The following is a 25,877-nucleotide window of genomic DNA, read 5'->3' on the forward strand; positions in this document are numbered from 1 at the left end:
CTTCAGTGAAAAGGGTAATGTGCCATTTTTCATTTCATGGTATTTGAATTCACTTTTAGCGGTGGGTCATTGTTTACTGATTTTTCTCCCCAAATATAAGCAGGCCACATTTTCACTTATAACTACGTTTTCGCTTTGAAAATCGATTGCATTTTTCCAAAAACAAATCACAGGTTTCTGAAAGTCAGACCTACTGCTTTTGTGGCTGCTTATTTATCTTCCAAAAACTGGTTTAATTGTGCTTCATCATTATAACTGCTTATAAAGAGATGGCTACGGCCCACTTGGTCCTATGGCAAGGACAAACATATTTAAATCGGCGCTGAAAATACCCATGGCTTTGGAGGAGAGAGTCGAGAACAGACTTGAGGAAGCACGAGAGGGGCTCGGCTACATCGTAAGGGAGGCGTGACACCCTGCAGTAGTATTGCTGGGCGGAGAATGCAGAAGCACAACGTGACTCGTGAGATGACTGTTTCTGGGGAAGGAATAAGATAAGGAAGTCGCGGCCACACCTTAGACGGGCACGCTGGCTCCCCAGGAGGCGTGCTACAACAGCGTTAAGGTGGGGCTAGGTCTTTATGGGGCGGGGCGCCCCTCCTGCAGCTGTTGTCCTTTTTAGGTACGGAATTTTGGTATCTGACAGGAGCTGCATCGACCCCGAGAGGGAGCAGAGAGGCGACTGGCAAGTGGGACCCCGCGCAGAGGACCGGAGCAACCAACATGACTGGAAGGTGGGATTCCTCAACCCCCAGCCCTATTACACTTACTATCTATCCCCTACATCACTAACAAAGACATAGCCCACAAAATTCCCACCTCCTCGTGCACCATAAGCATCGACTGACTATTTTAATTAGGAACAGTACTTGCCCGCCACACTCAGCAAATCAGCACCTGGCATCACTAGTACACAGACCAGCTGTTCAGCAAAAAAACAGGAGCAGGAGGTATATAAACGCGCCGCACGGTGTACGCTGGCGCGTGCATATCTCCTGTCTTTATTTAGCGAGGAAGCCAGTCGTTCGCGTATCCATTTCCTGTCCTGGGAGTTGTTGCATAAGGAAGCAGGAGGCACGTAAACGCTGCGCCAGCCGTACACGTGCACATCCCCTGTCCTGCAAGTTAATCTAACGCTGTCGTACGCATTTACAATTGCAGTCCTTTGTGCGCGTGCACATGTCCTGTCCCCCTTACGAAGCAAGTCGACAACAATAGATCACGCTAGCGACCGTGCTGCGTCGCTAGGCGAGACCTAAAAACTGCTAATAAGATGAGCTAAAATACAAATAATTTAGTTTTTAGGCATTGGATTGTCTTAAGTATTTTTGCAATATTAATATTTTTATTAGCTTGAAGCCATTCGTAGTGAAGCATACTGTTTACCAATGTTAATTTGAGTAGTAACTAAGTGATGCAACTATACAGATATGTTTTTAGGCTGTGTACAAAGTTGCACCTCATGCAAGATAGAGCTAGGGGATTACATTAAATACTTCGGATCCCTTAATTTTCTAAATTCATGTTTGGTTATTGAGAAAGAAGGAACATCCTTTAATGGCCTATCAGTCAAGCCCCCATGTTTCTTTATTATGCTTATGACCTGTTTGTGATCTGTTATGAAAATGCTCTAAAACTACTAGGATGACCAGTAGCAAGTCTTTTTAGGTCTCGCCTGACCCAGCGCATGTGCTGGTCTGGCGAGACTTTTTGAGAGGGCTCCAAAAAGTGCTACCAGGCCAGCCTAGAGCTACAGTGCATGTGCGTGGGTGCACGCGCCGCGCTTGACCGCGATTTATTTCGCGGCCGCTATGATGTTTGATCGCGATCACTTTCACGGCCGCTTGGCATAGCCAATAGGTCTCGCTTTTGGGACCTTAGAAGTATTTAGTTATGCAACTGTTGCATGGCTAAACACTTATAAGGTCCCCAAGGCGAGACCTATTGGCTATGCCAATGCTTGTTTTTGTCTGCCATGTGGAATGGGTTTTCAGTGACTTGTAGGGCTGACATTTCCATGCCTAATCCTATTTGAAATCTAGATGGGTAATTTCAAAGGAGCTTTACCGACTTGATACTTATTTTTTGGTGATGCAACTTTCTGTGATTATTTTTTTTTTATAGTACTGCAAGACGAGTGTTGATAGCTTGCATTTCTAAGATAGGTGTCTTGCATGTTTTAAAGGATTCCCCTAAGGCAATACTTACAATGTAAAGGTAGGAGTGTTCTATACTTTGCAACATTGGTCACATTTGGTCATTATTGTTATGAGTGGAGGCTGTATGGCTTGGGACTTAGATGTTTTCTTGGTCTTTTGGGTGAGTTGAAAGGGCTGGGGTAGGCAAGCCAAATTAATTCTCTCTCTCAATGTAGGGAGGAGAAGGCATGGGGTTTGCCTTAGAAGGAAAGGGGAGCAGCGAGTGGTTCCAGGCTCTACCACCTCAAACATTCTCATGCTAATGCACAAATCTGCCCAGCTGATTCAAGATGATTTTTATGGACCTCTCAATTAATTTGGCCACATATAAATCTCATACGAGGTTTGCAGTAATTAGGAGCAAATCAAAAATCTTAATTCTCAGTGGAGGTCCGCAAAAACAGGGTTATGCTCATATACTGTTTTCAGTTGTTTGTGCTTATTATAGGTGTTTCCTTTATTTTTTCCCTATTAAGGTTTAATTTTTTTTTCCTAAAAAACATTTATTTTGCAGTTTAATCAAAGAATGTGGCCTATTAAGGTCAACACACAACCATACAATGATTAATAATACAAAGGAAAAATTAAAGACCTGCACGTACATAGCCTCCACTACCCACCCCACATCCAGCAATAAAACACAGAAATATTCCTTGGAGGACTATCCGTATCCCACACCCACCCAGCCTGATCTCATTACTCGAAGGACTGGACTTCATCATGAACCAAATTAAATTCGGGATGGACAGGTTCTAATTCTATGCTCCGGTAATCCGCCCATCTCTGCCATAGCTTAGTCAGTGTGTTTCTGGGGGCAGTCCCTTGCCTTATAAACTGCTATTTCCAACCCCATACAATGGTTCATCCCTTTCTTCCATTCTGCCAAGGAGGGGGGTGCCTCGGCCTTCCACTCCCGTGCTATGTCCCACTTTGCTAAAGTCAGGCCTAAATACAGTAGAGATAATCAATATCTGTTCTCACCGAAGTCATCAGTGAGATGTAGTTGGGTAAGTTTTGGGTCCATTGGGATCGACAAAGAGAGAACCCCATCCAGACAGGCCGTCATTTTGTGACAGAATCTTTGCAACTCAGGACAGCTCCTTACTGTATAAAAGAAATGTGCCTTCCCCGATGCCACACAGGAGACAGGTCAGAGATCACACCCATGTGCCAAAGTCTATGACATGTCAAATATATTCTGTGGAGGTATTTAAATTGAATCATCCTAAGCAGGACAGCAATAGTAACAATACTAGGCGCCGCCAGTACCTCCGTCAAATACTCGTTCTCAAGCATCCTCACGTCCGCCTCCCATGCAGCTCTATGTGATGAAAATCTGTCTGGGTGATTTGAGATTAGTGTTTGGTAAATCTTTCCAACTTTATGATCACCTAGGTCACCCATAAGAAGCTTGCCCTCTAACAGGTTAAATTCAGAAAGGTCATTCAGGGCAGTAATCTAGGGGGTCAGTGCATAGCGAAGCTAAAGTTACCTATGAGACTGGCTACGATGGAGCTGATATTCCACTTGTAGAGTTTGAAATGACTATAGCATTGTTCCGCTCATGACATCTCCCAGGGTAGAGATCCCAGTTAGGTTCTTCTTACGGAAACCCTCTATGGCCACCATGCGATGCCTCCACAGTGGTGTCCACTCATTCAACCTATCCCACCACCCCATCTGCCGGAGGTAAGAACGCCGTAGGTTAAAAACGACCCTTGTCGCTGTGGGATGAGATACTCTGCCGTTCTTGCCTTATAAGTAAGAAACAATAGGGGTCTCCCTCATTACCCATTTGTCTGATGCATAACTGGGTCACCCTGGCCCCCATACTACCAATCGTTAATTATTAGAAGATGAGACGCTCAGTAGTAGGATTCAATATCTGCCATGGCGATTTTTTACAGTATGTGGATTAAAAACATGTGCTCAAGGCTATAGGAGGGCTACCCCTTCCCGTAGAAACACGGTAATGATTGAATTCAATCTACGGAACTGCTGTTTTGGGACCTCATGTGGGAAGTTCTGTAGCTGAAAAGAGAACCTAGGTAGTTATACCATTTTAAGAGTGGCGAACCGGCCAGTGAAGGACAAAGGCTAAACGGACCAGATTCTGATATCCTCCAGCAGGCGAGCCAGAACCGGCTCCAGATTGCAGCAGCGGACACAAACATGCATAGATATTTCAATCGGTAGAGTGGAGTCTGCCAACCAGACACCCAGCCGAAATCTTGGGGACAAACACTAGCCGAGAACACTGTTGACTTGGACATATTAATGTGGAAACCTGAGATCTCTCCAAAAATAGGCAAAATGTGCTTAACCCGGGTCCCAATTCAGGGGCTGTGAGGACGAGACGGACATCATCAATGTACAATGCTACTCTATTCGACAGCCCCTCTTCCCATTTAAAGCCAAGCACCTGGGCACCCGTTCTGGACCCAGACCACCAACAGCATTTATTTTTTAAATGTTACTTTTTGCTTAGATTTCCATCTAGGGTTTTCATTGGCTTGCGCCAGCAGCTGTTTAGGATGTCAGAGACTACTCTACTGCTGCCAGCAGCAGAGAGGCTGATTTTTATTTTTACATTCTGAATTGATTCTCATCAGATGGAGGTGTGAGAGGGGATGGCTGTGGAGGCTGAGTTTGTGGGAGAGGGGGTATACTGATGCCAGCATAAATGAGGAGTTACTGAGAGCAGTGGTGAAGAAAATTAATATGTGGATTTTCAATTTATGTGTTATTTTAAAAATTTTCTCTGGTGCGTCATTCGCTGATGCGAACAATATGGCCCGCAAATAATTCAGCTTTGGAAGAAAGGGGCAGGTACCAATACTTAATGACCCACTTTTTGGCCATCAACATTTTAAGCCACAATGCCAACACTGCACCCCACACTAAGATACTGCATATAGGCAACACATTTTTTGACTTGTCCCTAAGCCCTGCTCTCCATGTTTTAGTATGAGGGTAAGTTTGCACAGTCCCTGGATTTACTCTGTTTACAGTCATCCATACCAATGTACCCGAGTTAATTTTGTGACCCACCTGTATGCTCATGCATGATTCCACTGGTTTCCACCTGCACTGTCCCCTGACTAATCAATGAATCTTTGACTGCCCTTCCTGGGCTTGGGCACTGGTTCATACGTGCTTGTGTTATTAATGATCAGCCTTCACATTAACTTACGCGTAGACAGTTCCTGCATGGAAATTCAAAAGCATGACATGTTTGTTGCGTGGTGCAACAGAATCCTTCTCTCCTGGGTTTTACAATTTTTCCTTTTTGGCAAGGCTTTTGCCAAAGGAGCATTACCTGCCTCACATCATGGTTAAGTCCAAAAAACCCTTGAGTCATTTACCATGGCTTTTCTCAAGGAATTCTTAAGGGGGCATTCACTGGATAGTATCCTGAGGTATTCTAGTGATCTTCTATTGAGCTACTACTTTGGATGCCTTTTAGGTTTTCTCTGAGCTATTTATCTTGAGGTTGCCACCGAGCCTTACAACAATTTTATTAACAGTTTAGAACCTGTATATTTTAGTGTGCCATAGCTAAATTTCCATATCTGTTCAATATTCTCTGGTGATGGTCAGACAGAGAACAATTCCTAAGCTCTTCTAGGTCCCTCCTCGTACTTTTCAGTCAGGAGGAGGCTCCAACCTTCCCAGGTGCTTAACCCGCACAAAGAAATTGCACAGGATAGATTTGCACTCTGGAGTTTGAAATGTCTGCATATATTGCGTAGGATTGCCATTACTGTGGCAAGCAGGCATACATGACTATGGTGGTGGAAGAGAAGGTGTTAACACCAGCTAACATGTTACAGGAACAGTTTTTAACTGCTTTTGAATTAAGTGTACACATTGTTACTTGGTCCATGTAGTAATAACAAAATTGTTCTGCTAGTATGGTTGAGGTTACTGAAAGGTTGCAATCCTTCCTACTTTGTCTCGGATGGTTCGGGATCCTTTTTCTTAGGCACACGCGTTGGGTAGCACTTGCTACATCTTGTTTATAATCATTTACTTTGTCAAAGGGACTGCATGTGGTTCTGAACTTCAATAAGCATGGAGGTTAAGCAAAGATCAGCTGAGTAACTAATGCAAATCTTTGTAGGGTGGAAGCATTTACAAATAGTAATCACAGATGCATTAAATTGCTACTGAAAACTGCTACTCAACTGGTAGAAATTATATTCTTATCAGTCTCACAGGTGCAGGGATACCCTTCTGTCTACGGGTTCAATAAAGGACGATCGACACTGGAATGGCAATAAACACAAATGTATTATATCTCATGAGATGGCTCTGTCATACAGACACTACAAGTGCCTGAGAGGGAACGAACTAGAACAGCTTGTGGTCTGCATTTTATACAGTTTGGGTACCATAGGAGTTCATTAGAAAACCCCATAGTCATGGTTACATCACACTTTACATAACCCTCTTGTGGCATTTTTACATAACGCTTACACAACCCCCTTACACAACGCCTACATGCTGTACTGTACAATCCTGATAAACCCCTACCCACGTCACTTTCATAGATAAGGAAGGGAGGTTACATGCGTTGGTGGGCTAACAGTTTAGACATCTGTGCACGTAGGCCCTTCAGCAGGGCAGGGCAGCTTACTCTGACACGCAAACGTTATCAGTATGACCAGCTTTCAGTGAACACACAATTTCTAAATTATAAAGTCCCCGTAGAGAAACAAAATGGGGCTGGCAGGCAAAATGGCTGAGATCAGAGGCTAAGTTAACAGAATACAATTTTTACTGTTTAACAGTCCCTCCTTTTAGCCTCTGCTAAATACATTTTGCCCAATCAAGAGTAAATTTCAGATATATAAAAAACGATTCAATTACCGAATACATGAAGAAATCAACATCATACTGCAACAATCGAAGGTGCTCTATTTGCATCGTTCAAGCTTTCTGTATCTATTTTCATAAATTCATCTATTTGTTGCTGAAGCATAAGCTGCTTATTAGCATCACAAATATCCACTTTCTTAGGGATACAGGACATGCATAAAGAAGTTCAAAGGGGGCATATAATAGGCATACATTGAATACAAAGACAACATCCTAGAATAGCGCCTACTATACAGGCTGCTATAAGAAGTAATTTCCATCCCCATGACATAACAATGCTCCCGAACCAACCAGACCAGTGCCTCGGTGTATCTCAGCCGCTATCTTATGTAATTTAGAAATTGCCTGATAAACGGTAGGCGCGTTGTCTGGTATATAAACACAACAACTGTCACCGATAATTCGGCAGGCGCCTCCACGATCTGCAAGAATTACATCTAGAGCCATATGGTTCCGCAAAACTACAAGTCTTGCCGCCTGGAGTTCCTCAGTGATGTTACCTAGAGCCGTCGTAGTCTTAGTAAAACTGCTTCAACTACTCTAGTGAGTCTTCGTATGTTCCTACTGTTGAGAGGTAGCCCAACAAAGAAAAACATACCCAAATTGACATCAACATATTCTTGCAATGATATATCAGTCTGATCCACTGCTTTAATATCGATCATTCTCTTGATCCGGACTAATAAAAGATTGAGGGACGATAGTCCAGTCTTATGATAAGAAGCTGGACCAAAATAAACAGAGGGGAGGAGGAAAGATGCATAACATATCCCTGACCATCTTAGAGGTAGATAGAAATAACCCTTATTTCCACAAATAAAATATGTATTATGGGATGATAGAAAACTACTAAGGGTCGGACCTGTTATAGTCAATACAGTGTTACAATCACTATTACCTACAAAAATGGGACCAAAACGTTTTACACATATGGGAACTCATGTGACCTATCTCGTGCCAGAGTTACCTTTAGCATATTCCTCCATTTCCCATTCCGTTCCCTTTGCTTGCGGATCACCATCATCGTTTGGATAACATACTTTATTAAATCTTTTACTAAGACCCCCTACATCAGCACTAGAAACACCCTAATTTGTGAACCCCACAAAAGTGCAAACCAAGCAAGACAAGAACCATTGTGAGAGAATGGGAGTGGAATAAGAGGAGTTCCCCCTGCCCCCTGGTGTGCTGGTAAAAATCCACAAACCCAACAATTAGAAATATTAGTAATGCTGTGGGTATACTGTAACATTCAAATACATTTATTATTCTTGTAAGAAAGCCTATGCCTTTCATCTAACGGTGACAGTGTAAAATGGTAATGTTCGAAAGGTGTGGGTGTTGGAGATACAAACATGTGCACAGGATATTTTACATGTAAAAACCAAGCTATAACACACCTTCCTATGACACTAATTAAACTTGCTGCTAAATAAATAGACATCTGTCTTCGTTTCTTCTGGTGTTGAATATCTTGATGTTCTTCCTCCATATTTAATGACCAAAAAACCAACAATGTTCTTAATTGTATTGTCTCTTAAAAACGTTGCACAAAATGTTCTTTTTCAAAAGAGTCTATAATTTGAGTCCAATGCATACATCAGTCAATGGGGAATGTTCAAAGAAAAAGCAAATATTTAAATCAACAACACTTGTTCACCTCAACAAAGTCCAAACTATAAAAGAAAAATTCGTTGAAGGCTTGTAGTTCAATGATAGCAATGAAAAAGGATATCAATATAACAAGTACTCAAGAAAAATCGTCCACTAGTTCGTCCCCTATGGCCTCAAGGATCGTTAGATATACTGCCTCTTTCAAAGGATGCAATCCAGTCTCCTATAAAATCCTGTCTGGGAAAAGTCAGGGAACTCAAGTTCTGGGCCAAGACAAACAATTGCAATCTTGCTTCTGACCGGGTTCCTGGGCAAGAGGTGGCAAGTTCTGACTCTACTTCCAGTCCTGGGCAAAGTAAATTAATAAGCACTCAGATAGTGTCAGGAGTTCTCTGCACCAAAACCCCTTGAATTCTCTCCATTCAAAAACTGTAGGACAGATGATTTTACCACTAATCAATAAGTAGTTCAAAAAGTTGGGTTCTTCCCCGGATTCAGGATATCCACACCACAAACCACACCAAACCTAGTTTGGCCGCTTCTACAGAACAGAGTCTTCTGCCAAGTAGGCCCTCTAACCGGACCAGACTCACCGCACCCTCTTTTCAAAGTATTCGCTCAGTGGATGACACGAGGTCTCAGATTGTACCTCTCTCTCCCAGCTGTCGTTTGATCAGTAAAAAGCAATTCTTCAGGTGTGGTAAAATACTGATCCGTCTTTTCTTCGTTGCTGAGAATATTGAGAATATTGTGTGCAATTGCTGCGTTCTCAGATTCTGTAATTTGAGTCAAATAGGCTGGCACTTTCTTGCAGTGCGAGCCGTGGACCCAATTCCTTCTGTTCGTAACTCGGGCTGCGGTTCGTGTCGCCAAGAGGACCTGTTCCGGCCCCTTCCAACGAACTTCCAAGTTGTTCGAGCGCTGAAAATTCTTTGTCAGGACCCAGTCGCCGGGTTGTAACGAATGCCCAGGACCTTCAGAATTGTCAGGAAGTGAGTCTCGCACCTGTTGATGAATCAAAGAGATCGTCTGTAAGTTCCTTTATGTAATCTAACAAAATAAGGTACTCAAGTTCTCTCATTTTCTTAGGACGTGGGGGACCCAATATATTCATTGGCCTTACAAATACCACTTCATACGGCGTAAGGCCGGACTTGCTATATGCCACTGCTCGTGTGGACATAAGGACTAATGGCAAAGCATCAGGCCATTTAAGCGCTATCGAGGTCTGCACCTTAGCTAGTTTAAGTTTCAAAGTCTCATTATAGCGTTCCACCAAACCAGCAGATTGTGGGTGATTAGCAGCATGAAATTTCTGACGTATGCCCAGACTTTCAGATATTAATTTTATATAACGTGCAATAAAATGAGGTCCATTATCACTCCATAAAATTTTACAAATTTCGAACCGGGGGAAATTCTCCTTCAAAAGGATCTTAGCTGTAGTAAGTGCAGTATTATCTTTCGTTGGTTATGCCTCCGCCCACTTAATAGAAACACATACTATAGCCAAGGCATACCTAAGGTTATTGCACCTTTCCAGTTCTATGAAATCCATCAGCAGGACTTCGAATGGCGCACTAGGCGGAGAGAACCCTCCTTTTGGGGCAGCCACTCCCTTCCCCGGATTGTGTTGCAAACATACCATACAGTGTTTAACAAGATGTTCAGCTGTTTTCCTTAAATCTGGATGCTCCCATACTTGCTCTATCTGTGTGGCTATACTTTTTGCACTAACATGTGCTAGGCCATGTGCCATAGTGACAAACGGTAGTACATAGGAACTGGGCAATTTCCACCTGTCCCCATCTGGCCCTCTTCTCCAACAATTTTCACTTTCCAATATTCCTGTCCTTTCCCATTGTTCTTTTTCCTCTTTTGTTGCCATCTGTTGAATCTCCCTGATTTCATTATTGACATCATAGATTTATTCTGCAGAAGAGTACATTACGTACATTTTCTCTTGTTGGCTACGTGCTGTTTCTTTTGCAGTACTGTCTGCAAAAGCATTGCCTTTTCACACATCTACCACTTTCTGGTGTGCACTACACTTAACAATAGCCACCTGCTTTGGTAGTGGTAATGCAGTTAATAAATTCTGAATTAATTCTCCATATTGGATCCTTATTCCGTGTGACGTCTGGAACCCCCTTTCCTGCTACAAGCGTCCAAAGTTATGTGCAACTCAAAGGCGTATTGGCTATCTGTATAGATATTTACAGACCGTCCTTGAGTAAGCTCACAAGCTCTCAAGAGTGCAATAAGTTTGGCGGCCAGTGCGGACTTATAGGGGATTTGAGCCGTCTCCACAATTGTGTGCAGCGTAGTGATGGCGTAAGCTGCAGTCGTAGTGCCATCAGGCAACTTAAAGCAGGACCCATCTACATATAATTCACCCTGAGCATCAGACAAAGGAGTATCGGTGAGGTCCACTCGACCTTTAGTTTTCTCTTCAGTGGTGAAAATACAATCGTGTATATCACTAGACTGTTCAGAAGGCAAGGGCAACAAGGTAGCTGGATTTAGGGTCAGACATCGTTTAAGAGTTGTGTGGTGCTAAAAAAGTGAGTTTGTACCTGGTAAGACGAGCACTCGTCAAATGTTGTGTCTTAGTTTGATTCAATAATACTGAATGGAGAACAAAAATCTGTCAGTTTGTGGTCCAGTACAAGTCCTGATGATTGCCTGATCGAAATGGCAGTTGCTGCCACAGCTTTCAGACAACCAGGGAGTGCCCTGGCCACAGGGTCCAGAACTGCAGAAAAGTAGGCACATGGGTGTTGTTTGTCCCCGTGTGGCTGTGTTAGGACAGACAATGCACAACCATTACGTTCATGTACATAAAGAGAAAATGGTTTTGTGTTATCGGGTGTTCCCAATACGGGTGCAGAGCATAACGCTGCTCGAAGTTGCTGTTATGCATCCTGACACTCAAAGGACCAGGGCAAAGGAAATGGGGTATCTTTTGTTGAAAGGGCAAGGAGAGGTTTAATAATGAGTGAAAAATTCGGGATCCAATGACGACAATAGGACGCCATGCCAATCAATGCCCTAACGTCCTTTTGCGTCTGAGGAATTAAGTGTGTGTATGACAGCCTGAATTCTGTCTTTCGTCAGCGTTCTTCCCTCCTTTGACAAGAGGTGACCTAAATAGGTAACCTCTGGTCGACAAAACTGCAATTTATTTCTCAATACTTTGTGTCCCAATGTTCCAAGGCGAGTCAAAAAAAGCAAGGTAGCCTCAATACAAAGTTCAGTGGTGTTGGCTGCTATCAGCAGATCATCCACATATTGTACCAATGAAGCCCCTAGGGGTAACTGCAAGGTATCAAGTTAACGTTTAAGGGCCTGACTATAAATGCTCGGACTTTCTGGATACCCCTGAGGAGCACGACAGAATTGGAATGATCGCCCTTTAATTGAGAAACCAAACCAATACCTACTAGAGGGTGCAATGGGAATGGAAAAGAACGCATTTTTAAGATCTATTACCGAAAAAACAGAAGCTGTGGCTGGAATCATTGTCAATAAAGTAGTAATATCTGGAACTTCGGGAAACTGGCACAACTATTGTATTGATTTCACGCGAATCAATTACAAAGCGATAAACTTTTTCTTTATCTTTAGAAATGGAACGCTTCAAAACAGGCAAGATAGGACTGTTACAAACATTGCTATCAGTCTCTTCCACTACTCCTTTTACAATAAGATCTTCTATAATCTGAACTAAGGCGCTTTCGTCTTCCTGGGATATTTTATACTGAGGTATGCGGGGCAAGACAGCATTCTGTTTAACCTGAATATGCACCGGTTCAATAGACAATAAGCCTACATCAGTATCACCCTCTGCCCACACAGAAGGCGGAACAGTGGACAATGCATGTGAGACGTCATCAATAACATACTTCCTATTACTTATCGGCTTACCAAACATAACATACACCATCCGGTGAACAATAAATGCATGCATGGAAATGTTTGAGTAAGTCGAGACCTAGCAAATTATCAGGACAATTTGGTGCAAGAAGGAATGGTGACTGGACAGTAAACGGTCCAATAGTAAGATCTAGGGGTTTTGACATAGGACTAAGAATAGGCTTTACAGCAAAGCCTACGGACAGGTTATTATGGACAGACGAGGGAGTCCCAGGGATCAGTTTTTTAGAAAGCGCACTTTGTGTAGTCCCAGTATCCACCAGAAACTTCTGCGAGATCCCTAATATTTTAGCAGTAACATATGAGCCTGTCTGATCTTTCGGTATGGAAACAGATTCTTCCCCTCGTCCTACGCTGTCCTACTTAAAGTGCATACCCGTGGCATCGGATGCACTGAAATCATCTGCATAAAAGGCTTTCATTGGGGCAGGATTGTCAAAATAATTCTGCCTTTACTAGGACTGGGGCGCTGTTCAGGACCCCTTTGCACTCCTCGTCCCGTACCTCTACCTTGTTCATGAAGCAATGGGCATTCATATCGCCAATGTCCGTCCTGTTTACAATATGCACATTGATTCCAACCCAACGGACCAAATGCCTGAGAGTCTTGAATATTCCTCCTTGGGAGGTCAGCTCTAAATACTCCACGACCTCTACCTCTCTGTGGCCCATAAATCTGTTTCAACAACATTTTCGTTTTCAATTCCTTATTTTCACCCTCTTTTTTCTCCTTCGCTTGATTTACTTGATTCTCATAATACTGTGCCATATCCAAAATCTTTGGCGGGAAAGAGGAAGCCCACGTACTTTCAGCTACCTTTAATTTCTGTGAAATTTCAGGTAACAAGTTGGCTACAAATTTGTTTACAAATAAGTGTTAACCTGTATCAGAAGTTGTGTCTTGACCACTATAGTCATGAAATGTCGTTTCAAACCTTGTATAAAAAGTCAGGGACTGGCTCATCTCTCCTTTGTTTGCAGGCTACCAATTTTGCCCATTATATTTTCTTTGGTGGCACTAGCTCTTTCAAATAAGTAATGATGTGACCCAGTAAATCTAATATAAGCTGTGGTGGTTTCTGCCCCGCTTTCCTATCAATATTTTTCTCCTTGTAATTGCATCCAAGTACCACCAAAGGCCACATGGTCCTGTTTGCGGACCATACGTCAAAGGTCAGAGGGCAATATCAAGCCGAAAAACATCTCAATATCAACTAAAGTCATAACTCAAGAAGTTACGGCAGCATTTAATTCATCATAAAATGCACTCAGGTTTTTCTTAGGGTCAGGCAAGGAAGTTTTAAGGGCCGATATATCTGATCGCTTCCAAGGGTAATAAATCCATTGGAACCAGAACCCAGCCGCGTTAACACCCTGACCATTGCCTACGGCTGCTTGAACCATGGGGGTCGCTTCTCGCATAGGGAAAGCTTTAGTCGAGGCTGATATGAGCCTCTTAAGTTTTCTTTTCTGAGTAAATATATCTTCTACCGCTACTTTAAGGGGAGCAGCGGTCTGTGGTCCTTCATTTGTCCTTTTACATATCCTAATTAATTCTCGAGGAGTTTCCTCATTCATATTAGTCCTCCAGTCCTCTATTGGTTAATTTGCCATTTCCCCTACAACATACTGCTGAGTCATTTGTGGATATTGTGTCAAAGTCGTAAAAACCTCGTCCAATCGTATATCGTCATCCCGGACCCATTCACAAACCCTAGCCAAAAATGCCACTTAGTCCTCTTCCGTAAGGATAGATCTATGACGTCGTTTAGGAGTTGGGGGGTACGAACTACAGTCTTTCTATCAAGAACAGGGTTGGCAGCAGGCAATGGAGGATACATTTGATGAACTACTGGAAGTAACTCGGGAGGCACCATTGGGACTGCATTATTTCCAACGGGATTCGAAGAATAAGGAGGAAGGCTGGTCTACAAAGCATTTCTTCTAATTCTGAATCCTCCTCTTCTAAACCCTTATGTCCTGCTTCTTCCTTAGTCACATATGCTTTCTGCAATTGAAGTTTAAATTGTCTCTCATCACTCTACACACTTCTTGCATTTTTAATTGGAGCTCTCTAATCTTCTGCACAATAGTATGCTCTTCAGCTTTCTTCCTATCCTTTGCTTCTTTAATTTGTTTCTGTTTAATATATTTTTTCCATAATCCTAAAGCATCACATACTATGCCTACTTTTCTTTTTGAAACTTTGTTCCTCTATATATTGCAATTTATTTGAATCAAAGGTACCATGAAGTGGCCACTGTAAACTAGCATCGGCCTTTGTATATTTGTTCCATAATGCACTAAACAGTATGGAAGAAATACCATATTTAATGTACATTTCATAATTCGGAGTGCCTTCTAAAGGCGCTGGCTATCTTTCCTCTAAAACATATTTTCTGCTGCGGCAACAACATAGTGCACAAAGTGTGCTCAAAACAGGCATGTTTACCAAATGCTTCTTAACTATAGCTTTAAGAGACTCTTATACCAAAACCAAAAGATTAGAAAAAATTCTCACATTACCTGTTAAAGGCACTTGCAAATGACTTTTTCAAACAAAATCCCCAAAAAGACAACCACTTCGATCCTACCTGATCGCAGTACTCCGACTCCCACCTGCTGCACCTCAGATCAATAGATCACCTCCAAAATGGCAACCGAAAAACCCCAGTTGAGAAACACCGCCGCCACAAAGGTCAGGTCGAGAAGCTGAAAATCACCTTGTCCGCGAGAATAAGTCTCAATCTGCGGGGCACCCCTTCAGTGTTTCTGTCCTGTCGAAACGAGCTCCTTCTGGTCCAGCTGTGTCCCTCAATGGAGCCCAATGTTGGGCACCAATTGTAGAAATGAGATTCTTATCAGTCTCACCGCTGCAGGGACACTCTTCTGTCTACGGGTTCAGTAAATGAGGATCGACACTCGAGTGGGAATAAACACAAATTTATTATATCTCATGAGATGGCTCCGTTGTACAGACACTACAAGTACCTGAGAGGGAACGAACTAGAACAGCTTGTGGTCTGCCTTTTATACTGTCTGGGTACCATAGGAGTTCATTAGAAAACCCCTTAGTCATGGTTACATCACACTTTACATAACCCTCTTGTGGCTATTTACATAATGCTCACACAACCCCCTTACACAACGCCTATATGCTGTACTTTACAATCCTGCTAAACCCCTACCCACGTCACTTTCATAGATAAGGAAGGGAGGTTACAGGCGTTGGTGGCCTAACAGTTTAGACATCTGTGCACGTAGGCCCTTCGGCAGGACAGGGCAGTGCAGGGCAGCTTACTCTGACACACGAATGTTATCAGTATGACCAGCTTTCAGTGAACTCACAATTTCTAAATCAGAAAGCCCCCGGAGAAACACAAAATGGGGTTTGCAGGCAAAATGGCTGAGAGCAGAGGCTAAGTTAACAGAATACTATTTTTACTGTTTACCAAACTGAGCATGACTCTTAATTGTTCACAAATAGAGAGTTGCATCCCTGAAAAGGCAAATAAAGAAGGCCTTGCAATAAAAATGTAAGTGTTCTATAAAAGTTTCATGTTTTGGGTTAACTTTGATTTTGCCTTTTTCCAGTAAGTGTAGGATCAGGTCTCACAATGTGTAAAATATTAGGATTATAAAGTAGATATGCAGTTATGAATGTCTGTTTTGAATTCTATATGTTGGAAGTAGGGGCAGCTGATGTGATTTATTTGCATGTTCATCAAATTGATCTGCCAATTCATTTTTTTAATTAGTTTTGAAGAAGTGTACAAGTTTCAAAGACAAATACTACGAGTGAAAGATCGTGATGAATTTCCCATGATTCTCGTTGGTAATAAGGCAGACCTAGACCATCAAAGACAGGTAATGTCTGGACCGCTCAGTGTGGCATATTTGACATTCTGTATTCTTTCTAAATATACAATATGATTAATGGCTAATGTAAAGCATGAAGTAGTTTATTGTGTGGTTAGTTTGCTGTTGTTTTGACTCTTATGGTGATGCCGTAAGATTACAAAGTGGATTGTACATACACATAAATGTCTTTGCAGTTCTACAGTTTTGTTGTAATAATCACCATACCTGACCTTGAGGAACTTACATGCTAATGATTCGCTAGACATGGCAGATACACCTGCATTTTGTTTTGTACCTCAGCAGCATCATTTAATATAATGAAGTGGTTATATGAGGAATTCATCTGCATGATTTTTTGGGATGAAGTTCTCGGTCTATCTGTGCAGCTGTGAAGTCTGTCATTTTCGTACTTTTCAAAAGTTCCAGTGTAATTTCTTTGCTGTTTGACAAAAGCCTGTAGGACCCATAATCTTAAGGGAGCATGCCCATAAAAATCTGGTGCTCCGCTGTTCCTCAAGGACACTCTTGGTGTGCCCCGGGATGAGGAGATTCTCCATTTCACCACCCTGTCTTCTTAAGGGGAAGCCCCATAACTCCCAATGCATGGATAGCATTATAGGTCATGGAATGCAATAGTTGCACCCAGGGGTTGTGCTCATTAGGCTACCCCTCTAATGTAAGACCAGCGGCCTGGGGCGGATGTTGGGCCACCTCCCTTTTTCTTATTTGAGGAACAGGAATGTTTGCATAAGTTCTTGCAAAATCTATTCACATACAGTTTTCAAACAGCGGATTTTTTGCAAATGGAATATAGTTTGCTGGTGGTAGCACAGTACACCTGTTGTTAGACTTAATAAATAAATATATATATATATATAAATATATGAATAGCTTTGCAAGATGGGGGATGGGTACTGTCCAGAAAGAAAAAAAACAAGCATTTGCAATGCAGTAGGTCTCGTATTCATGCGAGACCTATTGCATTGCAAATGGTAGGGATCACGGAGAACGAGAGGGTGGGCGGGCGGGGAGAAGGCACGGACAACGAGAGGAAAGGTGGGTGGGAGAAGGCATAGACAACGGGCGGGTGGAGGGGCAAGAAGGCAGGGACAACGGGAGGGTGGGGGGAGAAGGCATGACAACTGCAAGGAGGATGGGGAGTAAAAAAGGAACCAAAGCATTTCATGCCTGCATTAGGAGAACCTCATTAAAGAAAATAGTGCTCACAATCTAAATAACACATACTTGGTAACAACCGAAGTAAAGGGGCCAGTCGCCATAGGAGGTCACAAATGAAGAAGAGGCGGTACTAAGGAGGGATTAACAAGCCTATTGACGAATCAGAAGCCAGCATTTAGGACCGACAATGACACAAGCCAATGGCAAATATGGGCAGATAGTGGGCGGGGCTTCCATTCCTACTCCTGTACAATAAGTCTCGCAGAGCAGTGCATGTGCGCTGGCTCTAGGCTCGACCTGAAAAAGAGGGTAGCCCATCCCCCACTTTAGCTTTCTTTTTTGTTCCGGGCCATGAATGTTTATTTGCTGTATTGTATTTTATCGTTTTTAGATGTGTATTTTGATTTGTGCGCTTGCTTGTTTGACATTTTGTTAAATTTTAAAATATTTGTTTTGCATCAACATTAAACTGTTATGTCTTTACAAAAACTAACAATCCTGGCTAGATGTTCAGCTGGTATAATTGTGTTGCACTTTACCTAAATTGAATTTTATGTACTCTATTTTGAGCTAGATCTTAACTGATCATCCACGTGCAGCCAGAGAGGCAAGATGGCCTAGGAAACCTATGGTCTTGAGCAGATCACATACTCCGTGTCCTGTGTAGTCGGGGAACACCAACACACATTTTGGCAGTGCTTCTTTGTCTCTGCGAATGCCAGGTGGCGTGAAAAATCTGACAATTATTGAGAGATTTTAGGCAGTCAAGAATGACAATAGAGATTTTTGGTTGCCATTTTTGGTAGTCATTTTCCTATTTGAAATTCACTTTATTTCTGGCACAAATATAACCATAAAAGCACACATAATGAGCATCATAATCCATCACATTACAATCTAGATAGAAACCAGCAACAAACAACTGTGCTCCACAAATATATGGATTGGTCAAATAACAAACAATAAATTACACACTGGCTGTTAACTTACATAACTGGTAGATACGTATAAAGTGCAGAGCAGTGTGCCGAAATCACAAGGTAAGTTCATTAAAATGAATGTGACTTCCATCAAAGAATGAGACCTTCCAGTTAAAACATTGATGATTTCCTTCTGATGGCTGCACACTTTAGAAAGGAACAGATATTGACGCAGTTAGATGGGGAATTTAGTTGTTGTCAGATACACAAACGCTGATCTAGAATTTCTAATCTCCCACTTTCATATAATCTGATTTTAAAACTTTTTGATAGTCATTAAAAAAGTTGCAGAAGAAAGTAAAATGCTGGAGGCTTTGTGGGGAGGAGTCATCACATGGGCATAACAAGACTTTGGAGGGCTCAGATTGGCCAAGGGGAAAACCTCACAAAACCTAGCCTGAACCTAGTGAGCTATAGCCTGTTCCAAGAGCCATCATTCTACTTAAGGTAAGGCTCCATGGAAAGGGAACTGTGAATCTCTGCATGACGGTCCGTTTATTATATTCATGGTCCTCCCTCAGAGCTCTCGACCTAGCCTTAAGCGGGTTTAACACAGAAAACATCTGTTTATGCATGGAGGAAGAGTTGATGAATAGAGATGTCCTGCCCAACTTCGTTAGCTCTATTTTGGTATAATCAAACCTGGAGATATTAATGTCTCTCTCACAAGCGAGGCAATCATTAATAATCTCCCTGTTTAGCGAGGAATGTGGATTAGCCCAAATAGAACACCACATTCTCCTAAGTGAGTTTGGGTTCCTAAGAGACCAAGTCCTCTGTATTTTTGTTGCCTACAATTCAATAGATTGATTTCGTGCCGGCACATGATTTCAGTTGATGTGATGCACAAACTAGTGTCTCTCACAGATTGCTTAGCTTGCACATGCTTCATGTTAGCAGTGTAAACTGTAGGGTGCAATGTGTGCTTCTTGTGGAGTCAGCTCACTAGATCTAGAGACTTTTAGAGCAGTTTACGCTTCTTTACGTCACCCATCAGCAATATCCATGCTTGATAAAATTAAAATATAGTTTTTTTTTTTTAAACAGATTTTATTGAACAGTTGTTCATGACTTTTTTACATTTGGCAGCACAAGTGCACTTTTTCCATATACAACATTTCGGTTCACCCACATCTCTGGATCCTTTCCCCTTTTAAAATGCCTGTCGGGTAATCACTAGCAAGGTAGAGCTTCGTTTTCTCGCCATCCATTGCATTTCATTAAACTACCTGCTAACTTTGGTACTCTAAGGGCAGTGAGTCGTGGGTTACAGTGTGCACTCGTCTGCTTCTTGCAATAGGCCACCAAAAATAAAAATATAGTTTACACTCCATTAACTAAATCTTTCTGAGTTGTTTTCGGCTGTGTTTATCATTAATGGTTTCAATTTGTCCAAAATGTGAAATCTGATTAATGCTCCTCGGCCCCTGTGTCAAGAAATTGTCATCAGTGTCTACTTGTACAGTAGCAGCAGGGATGTATTAATATTCAAAACGCCTTATTTAAGACCATCACCCATTTGCGAATAAAAAACACATTCTTTTAAATATGCTTGGAATAAAAAGGATGAATGGATGGTGTCCTGTGACTGCAGGGACTGGCTCAGTGCCTGTATGCATGCGGTGGCATATTAATGATAATCTTTCTCTAAATGCCAAGAATGTGTTCTCGTAATTTTTTTCATTCTTTCCACATATGGTCTAACCGGTCAGGCACCAAAGTGCACAGCAGAAGCCAGAGATCTTAACAGTGCTAATGTTCGCATGATTTGTTTAGCGATTTATACGCAGTAGAGTTCCGAAGTTACCTCCGCATCTAATTAGATTATGGGTTATAGCTTTATGTTTGACTTGTTAAAGGTTTACAAAGCTCAAGAAAGAGAATGCCATTAAGCAAGGCTGGAATTTCTTCTAACCTTTTTAATGCTAAGGCTCGCCTTCTCAGACCTATTGTTGAGCAATTTTGTCGACGTTTGGAACAATTTGTATTTAAACTTTATAACGTATTTTCTCAACTGATTTTGAAGCCAAATTTAAATTCTTTCTTACTACATATTGGTGATTTACGGCATGATAGGGACAAAGGTATTAACTAAAAGTTGTAAAACTTTGTTTTTTTTTAAACAAAATCGGAAAAATGCTGTTTGAACTAGTCACGTGGTTTCTTTTCTAAAAGTATAATCGGCATTTTGTTTACTGTGCATTGATCTATTTTTTTCTGCTTTTTAAAAGAGGCAAAGAGAAACAGTGTTGCACTTGCGGGACATGGTTTCCTTTTTTTTGTTATTTCAATTGCTTACAAGCTATGCGGGGAAATAGGTATGTTCCCATAGTTACACAGTAAACGGTACATTTTTTAAAAGTAGGATACATTCTGCTACAGGAAGAGGTCATTTGTGTAACTAGTTCAAGGTTTGTCCAAAGAAAGTAATTGTTGAATCTAAAAAATTATTAACATCAATGGGGGCAAAAAGAAACATCTGAAACTTTTTGTATTACAGACCAATGTTTAATCACTAGATTTGTCTAGTCACAGAGATCTATTGGCTTGCAGTTGGTCCAAAGACCTTTCATACACAAGCCAACAAACGGAATGTGGTTTATCCTGATTTTCCATTGTGTACAAACCATGCATTGCTTGATAATGAAAACTTAATAGAAATTGGGTATCGCACAAATCTTTGCATTTTTTTTTTAAATGTACTCAAGAATCTGAGTTTAGATTTGTCATTTATGCTACTACAAATTCTGGGTTGCCCATAATACCAGGTAAATGTGATGGAATTCTTGCAAAGGGTTTTTTTGTTGCATTGGCAATAGGAAGGCATATATTTTGTGAAAATACAGACAAAATGTCCTACCATGTTCAGACGATTCTTCCTATGAAGACAGTGCCCCACATGTGTAAATGAGTCTAACTGATGGGATCAAGAAAGGAACAAAATGTAATATGGCCAATGGAGTTAAAGAAGCTGAAAACATAGACTTTTATGATGAGGAATTGCTGTGATAATTGTGCTGCGGTTAGCGAAACCCGGGAAATCCTACCAACCCTAGACTCTCTTTTTTGGGGGGGGGGGGGGGACAGCAGAACACACTATGGTTTTCTTTGAATAGATCCAACTACGTTTTTTTCCTCAAAGCCCAACAAATATCGTACTAGGGGTTAAAATACACATTTGCCTCACATTTACATAATTTATCACTTCAAAATATTTGGACAGCAGCCAATACTGTCATCCTGTATTTCCACACTGCTTCAGTTAGGAGAGTAAACCATGCGGTTGGTGAGTGGATTCATTTTACAGACAGTTTAGAACCAAAATCACAGCCATGTCAGTCCGAGATGCCCCAAAAATGTAGAATTTGTTAATGGATGCTGACTACAGTATTTGTGCCTGTGATCAGCCTCTCCACAGGCAACACTACCAAAATATTTTTTAAATCTAGAGGCCAAAGCGAGTCTTGGAATATATGATTTAACCTACTGCCAACTACTTCTCTTACCCAGAATCCCCATCAGACATAAAGCGAAGTGTATAAAATGTATTTTCTTACATTTATGTAATGAAAACTCCAGAATACATTGCCTACGACAAATGTCCTGCTATCCTGTGTAACCCCCATATGTATATATGGGCTTAGTATACCAGACAGGAATGGACTAAAAAAGCAACCATGTTTACTGTAAGTTGAGTGAATAGTAGTCTTAAAATTCTATGTGTGGAGGCTGCAATATTTGGGGTGAGGTCACCTGACACAAAGGGAAACCGTCTTACTCCCAACCATTTCTGGGTTTCATGCATGCTCTATCTTCCTCGATTCCACTGAGTTAATTTTGAAAAATGCCTTGAATTCATAAGTATTCATTGGGTCTCGTCGACTTCAGGTCCTAATACTGCTGCCGTCATCCATGGGAGTTGTGAAGAAATAGGTTTTTGCTAACCAAAATCTGAGGCTTGCATGGCATTGTGGGTACGAAAAAGTGCCTACATCAGTGCAGGCCTCATCTCACTGGATTGCTCTGGGACTCTAGTTTTTAATAATGTCCGAGTTTGAAAGATACCTTGGTGCCGGCCGGCGCGATAATATACAACCATCCACCATGTGGAACTTTTAGGCAACAGTAACCTATGGAGAAACACAAACCCGAGGCCAATCTGGGACCGCATTCACTTAGTGGCTTGTGAATTGAATTGAATTGAATTGAAATAAGCTTTATTTCGATAAAAGCATATCTTAAAAGCACATACAGATATAACATAAACGAATATGTGAAACCAAGAGACAAGCCATAGGAATATAATATCGTAGTCCCAAGATGAACAAGAAGTTAAAAGTACATATAAACATTATAAATAAGACAATTTAAAAAGAGAATACAAACAGACAATAAAAACAATCAGGCTACTTAGTTTGGGGCTACAAGGGCTTTGGTTCTTATAAGCCAAGACCACCTCAGAAATTTCAATAAAGCACAGACGTACAGAGATCGTGTGTCTGATTTGAGAATGCGCAAAGCTATGAGATGGTCACGTGTGCCCAGAACTCTACATAGGGGTTTGAGCCAATGGGATCTTGGGATTTTATATTCTGGGCATGCAAATAAAACGTGTGCAATTGACTCAACTTTAGTCTCACAAAAAGGGCAAAAAGGTAATGTCTTGGAAGGTGGGTTCCAGCGCGCGGTCAACTCGCGCACCGGAAGAGTACCAACCCTAAACTTAAAATAAAGGGCTCGATCGTATGGCTTCTGGATAAAGTCAAGGTAAGGCTCGTAGCGCACTTCATCTTTGAGCCTTAGGAACTCAATGGTGCTTCTACCACCATGTGCGTTAGAGTTCCTTTGTGCAATAACCCAGCTCCAATATAATTTCTTCAACTCTGCTTTCGGGGGTGAGGTTCTATTTACCCAAGCGTCTTTAAGGCCAAGGTCAAAGAGCAGGGTTTTTACGTCTTTCCGCCATTTGATTTTGTGCCAAGATGGTGTAGACAGTATTTCGGATAGTCTCTCCGCATACTTGGCAAGCTCAGGAGTTCGCCAATGCCGGGTTCAAAGGAGCAAGGGGCGTATTTTAGCCAAGTCTTTTAACGTGTGACACCCAAGATCCATTAATAGGGGCACTAAAGGAGTACTCTGAGGTAGTGCCATCAATTCCTTGTAAAAACTAGAATCGGACTTGACAAGCTCGTCAATATTATTTAGGCCCCATAATTCGGCACCGTAAAGTGCCGAGCTCACGCCTTTTGCTTTGTATATCTCCAGAGCTGGGGCTATTGGCCTGGATGTGGAAGAACGATGTTCCCTGAGAAGGGCGCCATTAATCCTCTTATGGGTTAGGAGCATCTTTTGTAAATGGGATGACCAGCGCATATTGTCTGTAATACGAATACCCAGATAGTCAAATTCTTTTACCCTTTCGAGGGTGGCTGCATTCAGAACTGGGGGCCGCCCTAATTTTTTGGGTGGATTCAGGATTAAGTATTTTGTTTTGGCGGCGTTTATGATAAGGCCTCTACCATTACAAAAGGTTTGGAAACTATCAAGAAGAGTTTGTAAGCCCATGGGCGATTTGGACAACAAAAGAGTATCGTCAGCGAACAGGAGAGTTGGAATGCGTTCGCCCGCCAGGGATGGTGCATCAGAGGGAACTTTCATCAGATGATCCACTACACCGTTCACATAAAGTGAAAAAAGGGTAGGGGCAAGAACACATCCCTGGCGGATGCCCCTGTTCACTGGGATTTTCTCTGTTTTCTGACCCTGTGGGCCCCAACGTACTTGGGCATAATTTCCCTCATGAAGTTTTATTAGTAAGGCCAGCAAGTAAGAGGGAATATTCATATTGGCCAGGACGCACCACAGGGTATCCCGGGGAACAAGGTCGAATGCTGTTTTGAGGTCTATAAAAGTGGCTTGTGAATATCACACTGCTAAGGTGGTTCTCCATGCGGAAAAAGACAGAAAAGTGGATAAAGGTAGTTCAGTAACCTTGCACAACACCATGCAGACGGTTGACATCCTTTCTGTGATGTTTCCAGGTCTTCTCTTTGATGCAGATCTTGACAAGTGCACACTGTAAGTAGGGGTAAGTGCAACACATTATGGAAACAAGGTGAAAATCATGTATTCCTGTGTTTTTTTGGTTGTATCTATTATGTTATAGTAATTTATCAAGCAAACGAATATCGAAGGTGTCATGGCACTAGCAATCCTGAGTAAATGGACCTTGCCCTGGTTACTGAATTGCCAGGGTTTAAGTTCCTTCCTGAAGGCCACTAATTTAGTTGCGTGCACTGCATCGCATTTGGCAATGCAGCGCGAGTAATGAAATTTGTTTTATTTGTTTACTTGTTTACTTCCCTCAGTTCGGCCGTATTCCGTAGTTTCCTACCCCCCACCCTGCTCCTCCCCTGCCCCGCCACACCGCCCCGCAGCACTCCCTCCACGGGCCGCTACTGATTTATGATTTATTTCCAGTCTGCCTCCCACATGACTACAATGCTCACTAAACACCAGGGATATTTATGTTGTATAACACAATATTTAGAATCTGGGGTTAACCCAAATGTGGCCTTTGATGTGGGCTGGAAAACCCACTAGACACTCAAGATACATTTTCTTTTCATACCAAAAGAAGAAAGAACACTCTTTTTGCATTGGGCTGTTACCTCATCCCATGAGTCCTTAGTGGGACTCAATGGTGTGTTGGTCCAAGTAGATGGGATCTGGTCCCACCCGCACACTAATATTTTGCTACATAGAAAAAAAACAGCCTCTTGTCTAGTGGATATTCATGCCACTCTGAGAGGCAGATCAGGGCAACCCCCACACTCCCAAATCTGTATGCTGACGGGACTGCAGTGTGTGCTGTTCCAAGGACTTGTACGTTGTGGCTCCATGCCTGGTGGGGCTGTCTACTCACTCACTCTGTCTTATACAAAATAATCCTGCTGTCTAGAAGACCTTGCTAACCCTTTTGAGGGTGGTTGATCAGGGTTAGGCACCAAAATTGGCCCCCAAAGGGAATTGCAAAGGTTTCTGACCCAAGTGGATGGGGTTGTGAACCCATGTCAATAGGATCTAGCCTCAAACAAAAAACTGCAATTAAGGATATCCCTGGAGTCTAGTGGGCCTTTCAGTCCCTGGTGGGTTACGGTTCAAATTGGGGATAAACTGCTTTACACTACCTGAACTTATTGAATGAGCGAACGGACAGGAAGTCATT

The 25,877-nt window shown here is 42.0% G+C and overlaps 1 protein-coding gene across 1 annotated transcript in view; it reads left to right on the forward strand.

Annotated features, from left to right (window-relative positions):
• The window catches only part of RRAS2 (RAS related 2), a 369,972-nt gene that overhangs the window by 307,665 nt on the left and 36,430 nt on the right, over positions 1-25,877 (forward strand). The window contains exon 4 of the mRNA XM_085648118.1: positions 16,388-16,496. Coding sequence (XP_085504244.1) covers positions 16,388-16,496 — 109 coding nt within the window. The remainder of the gene's footprint in view (positions 1-16,387; positions 16,497-25,877) is intronic.

This window comes from Triturus cristatus, chromosome 3_2 (genome assembly GCF_964204655.1).
Source record: "Triturus cristatus chromosome 3_2, aTriCri1.1, whole genome shotgun sequence".
Classification (NCBI taxonomy): domain Eukaryota; kingdom Metazoa; phylum Chordata; class Amphibia; order Caudata; family Salamandridae; genus Triturus; species Triturus cristatus.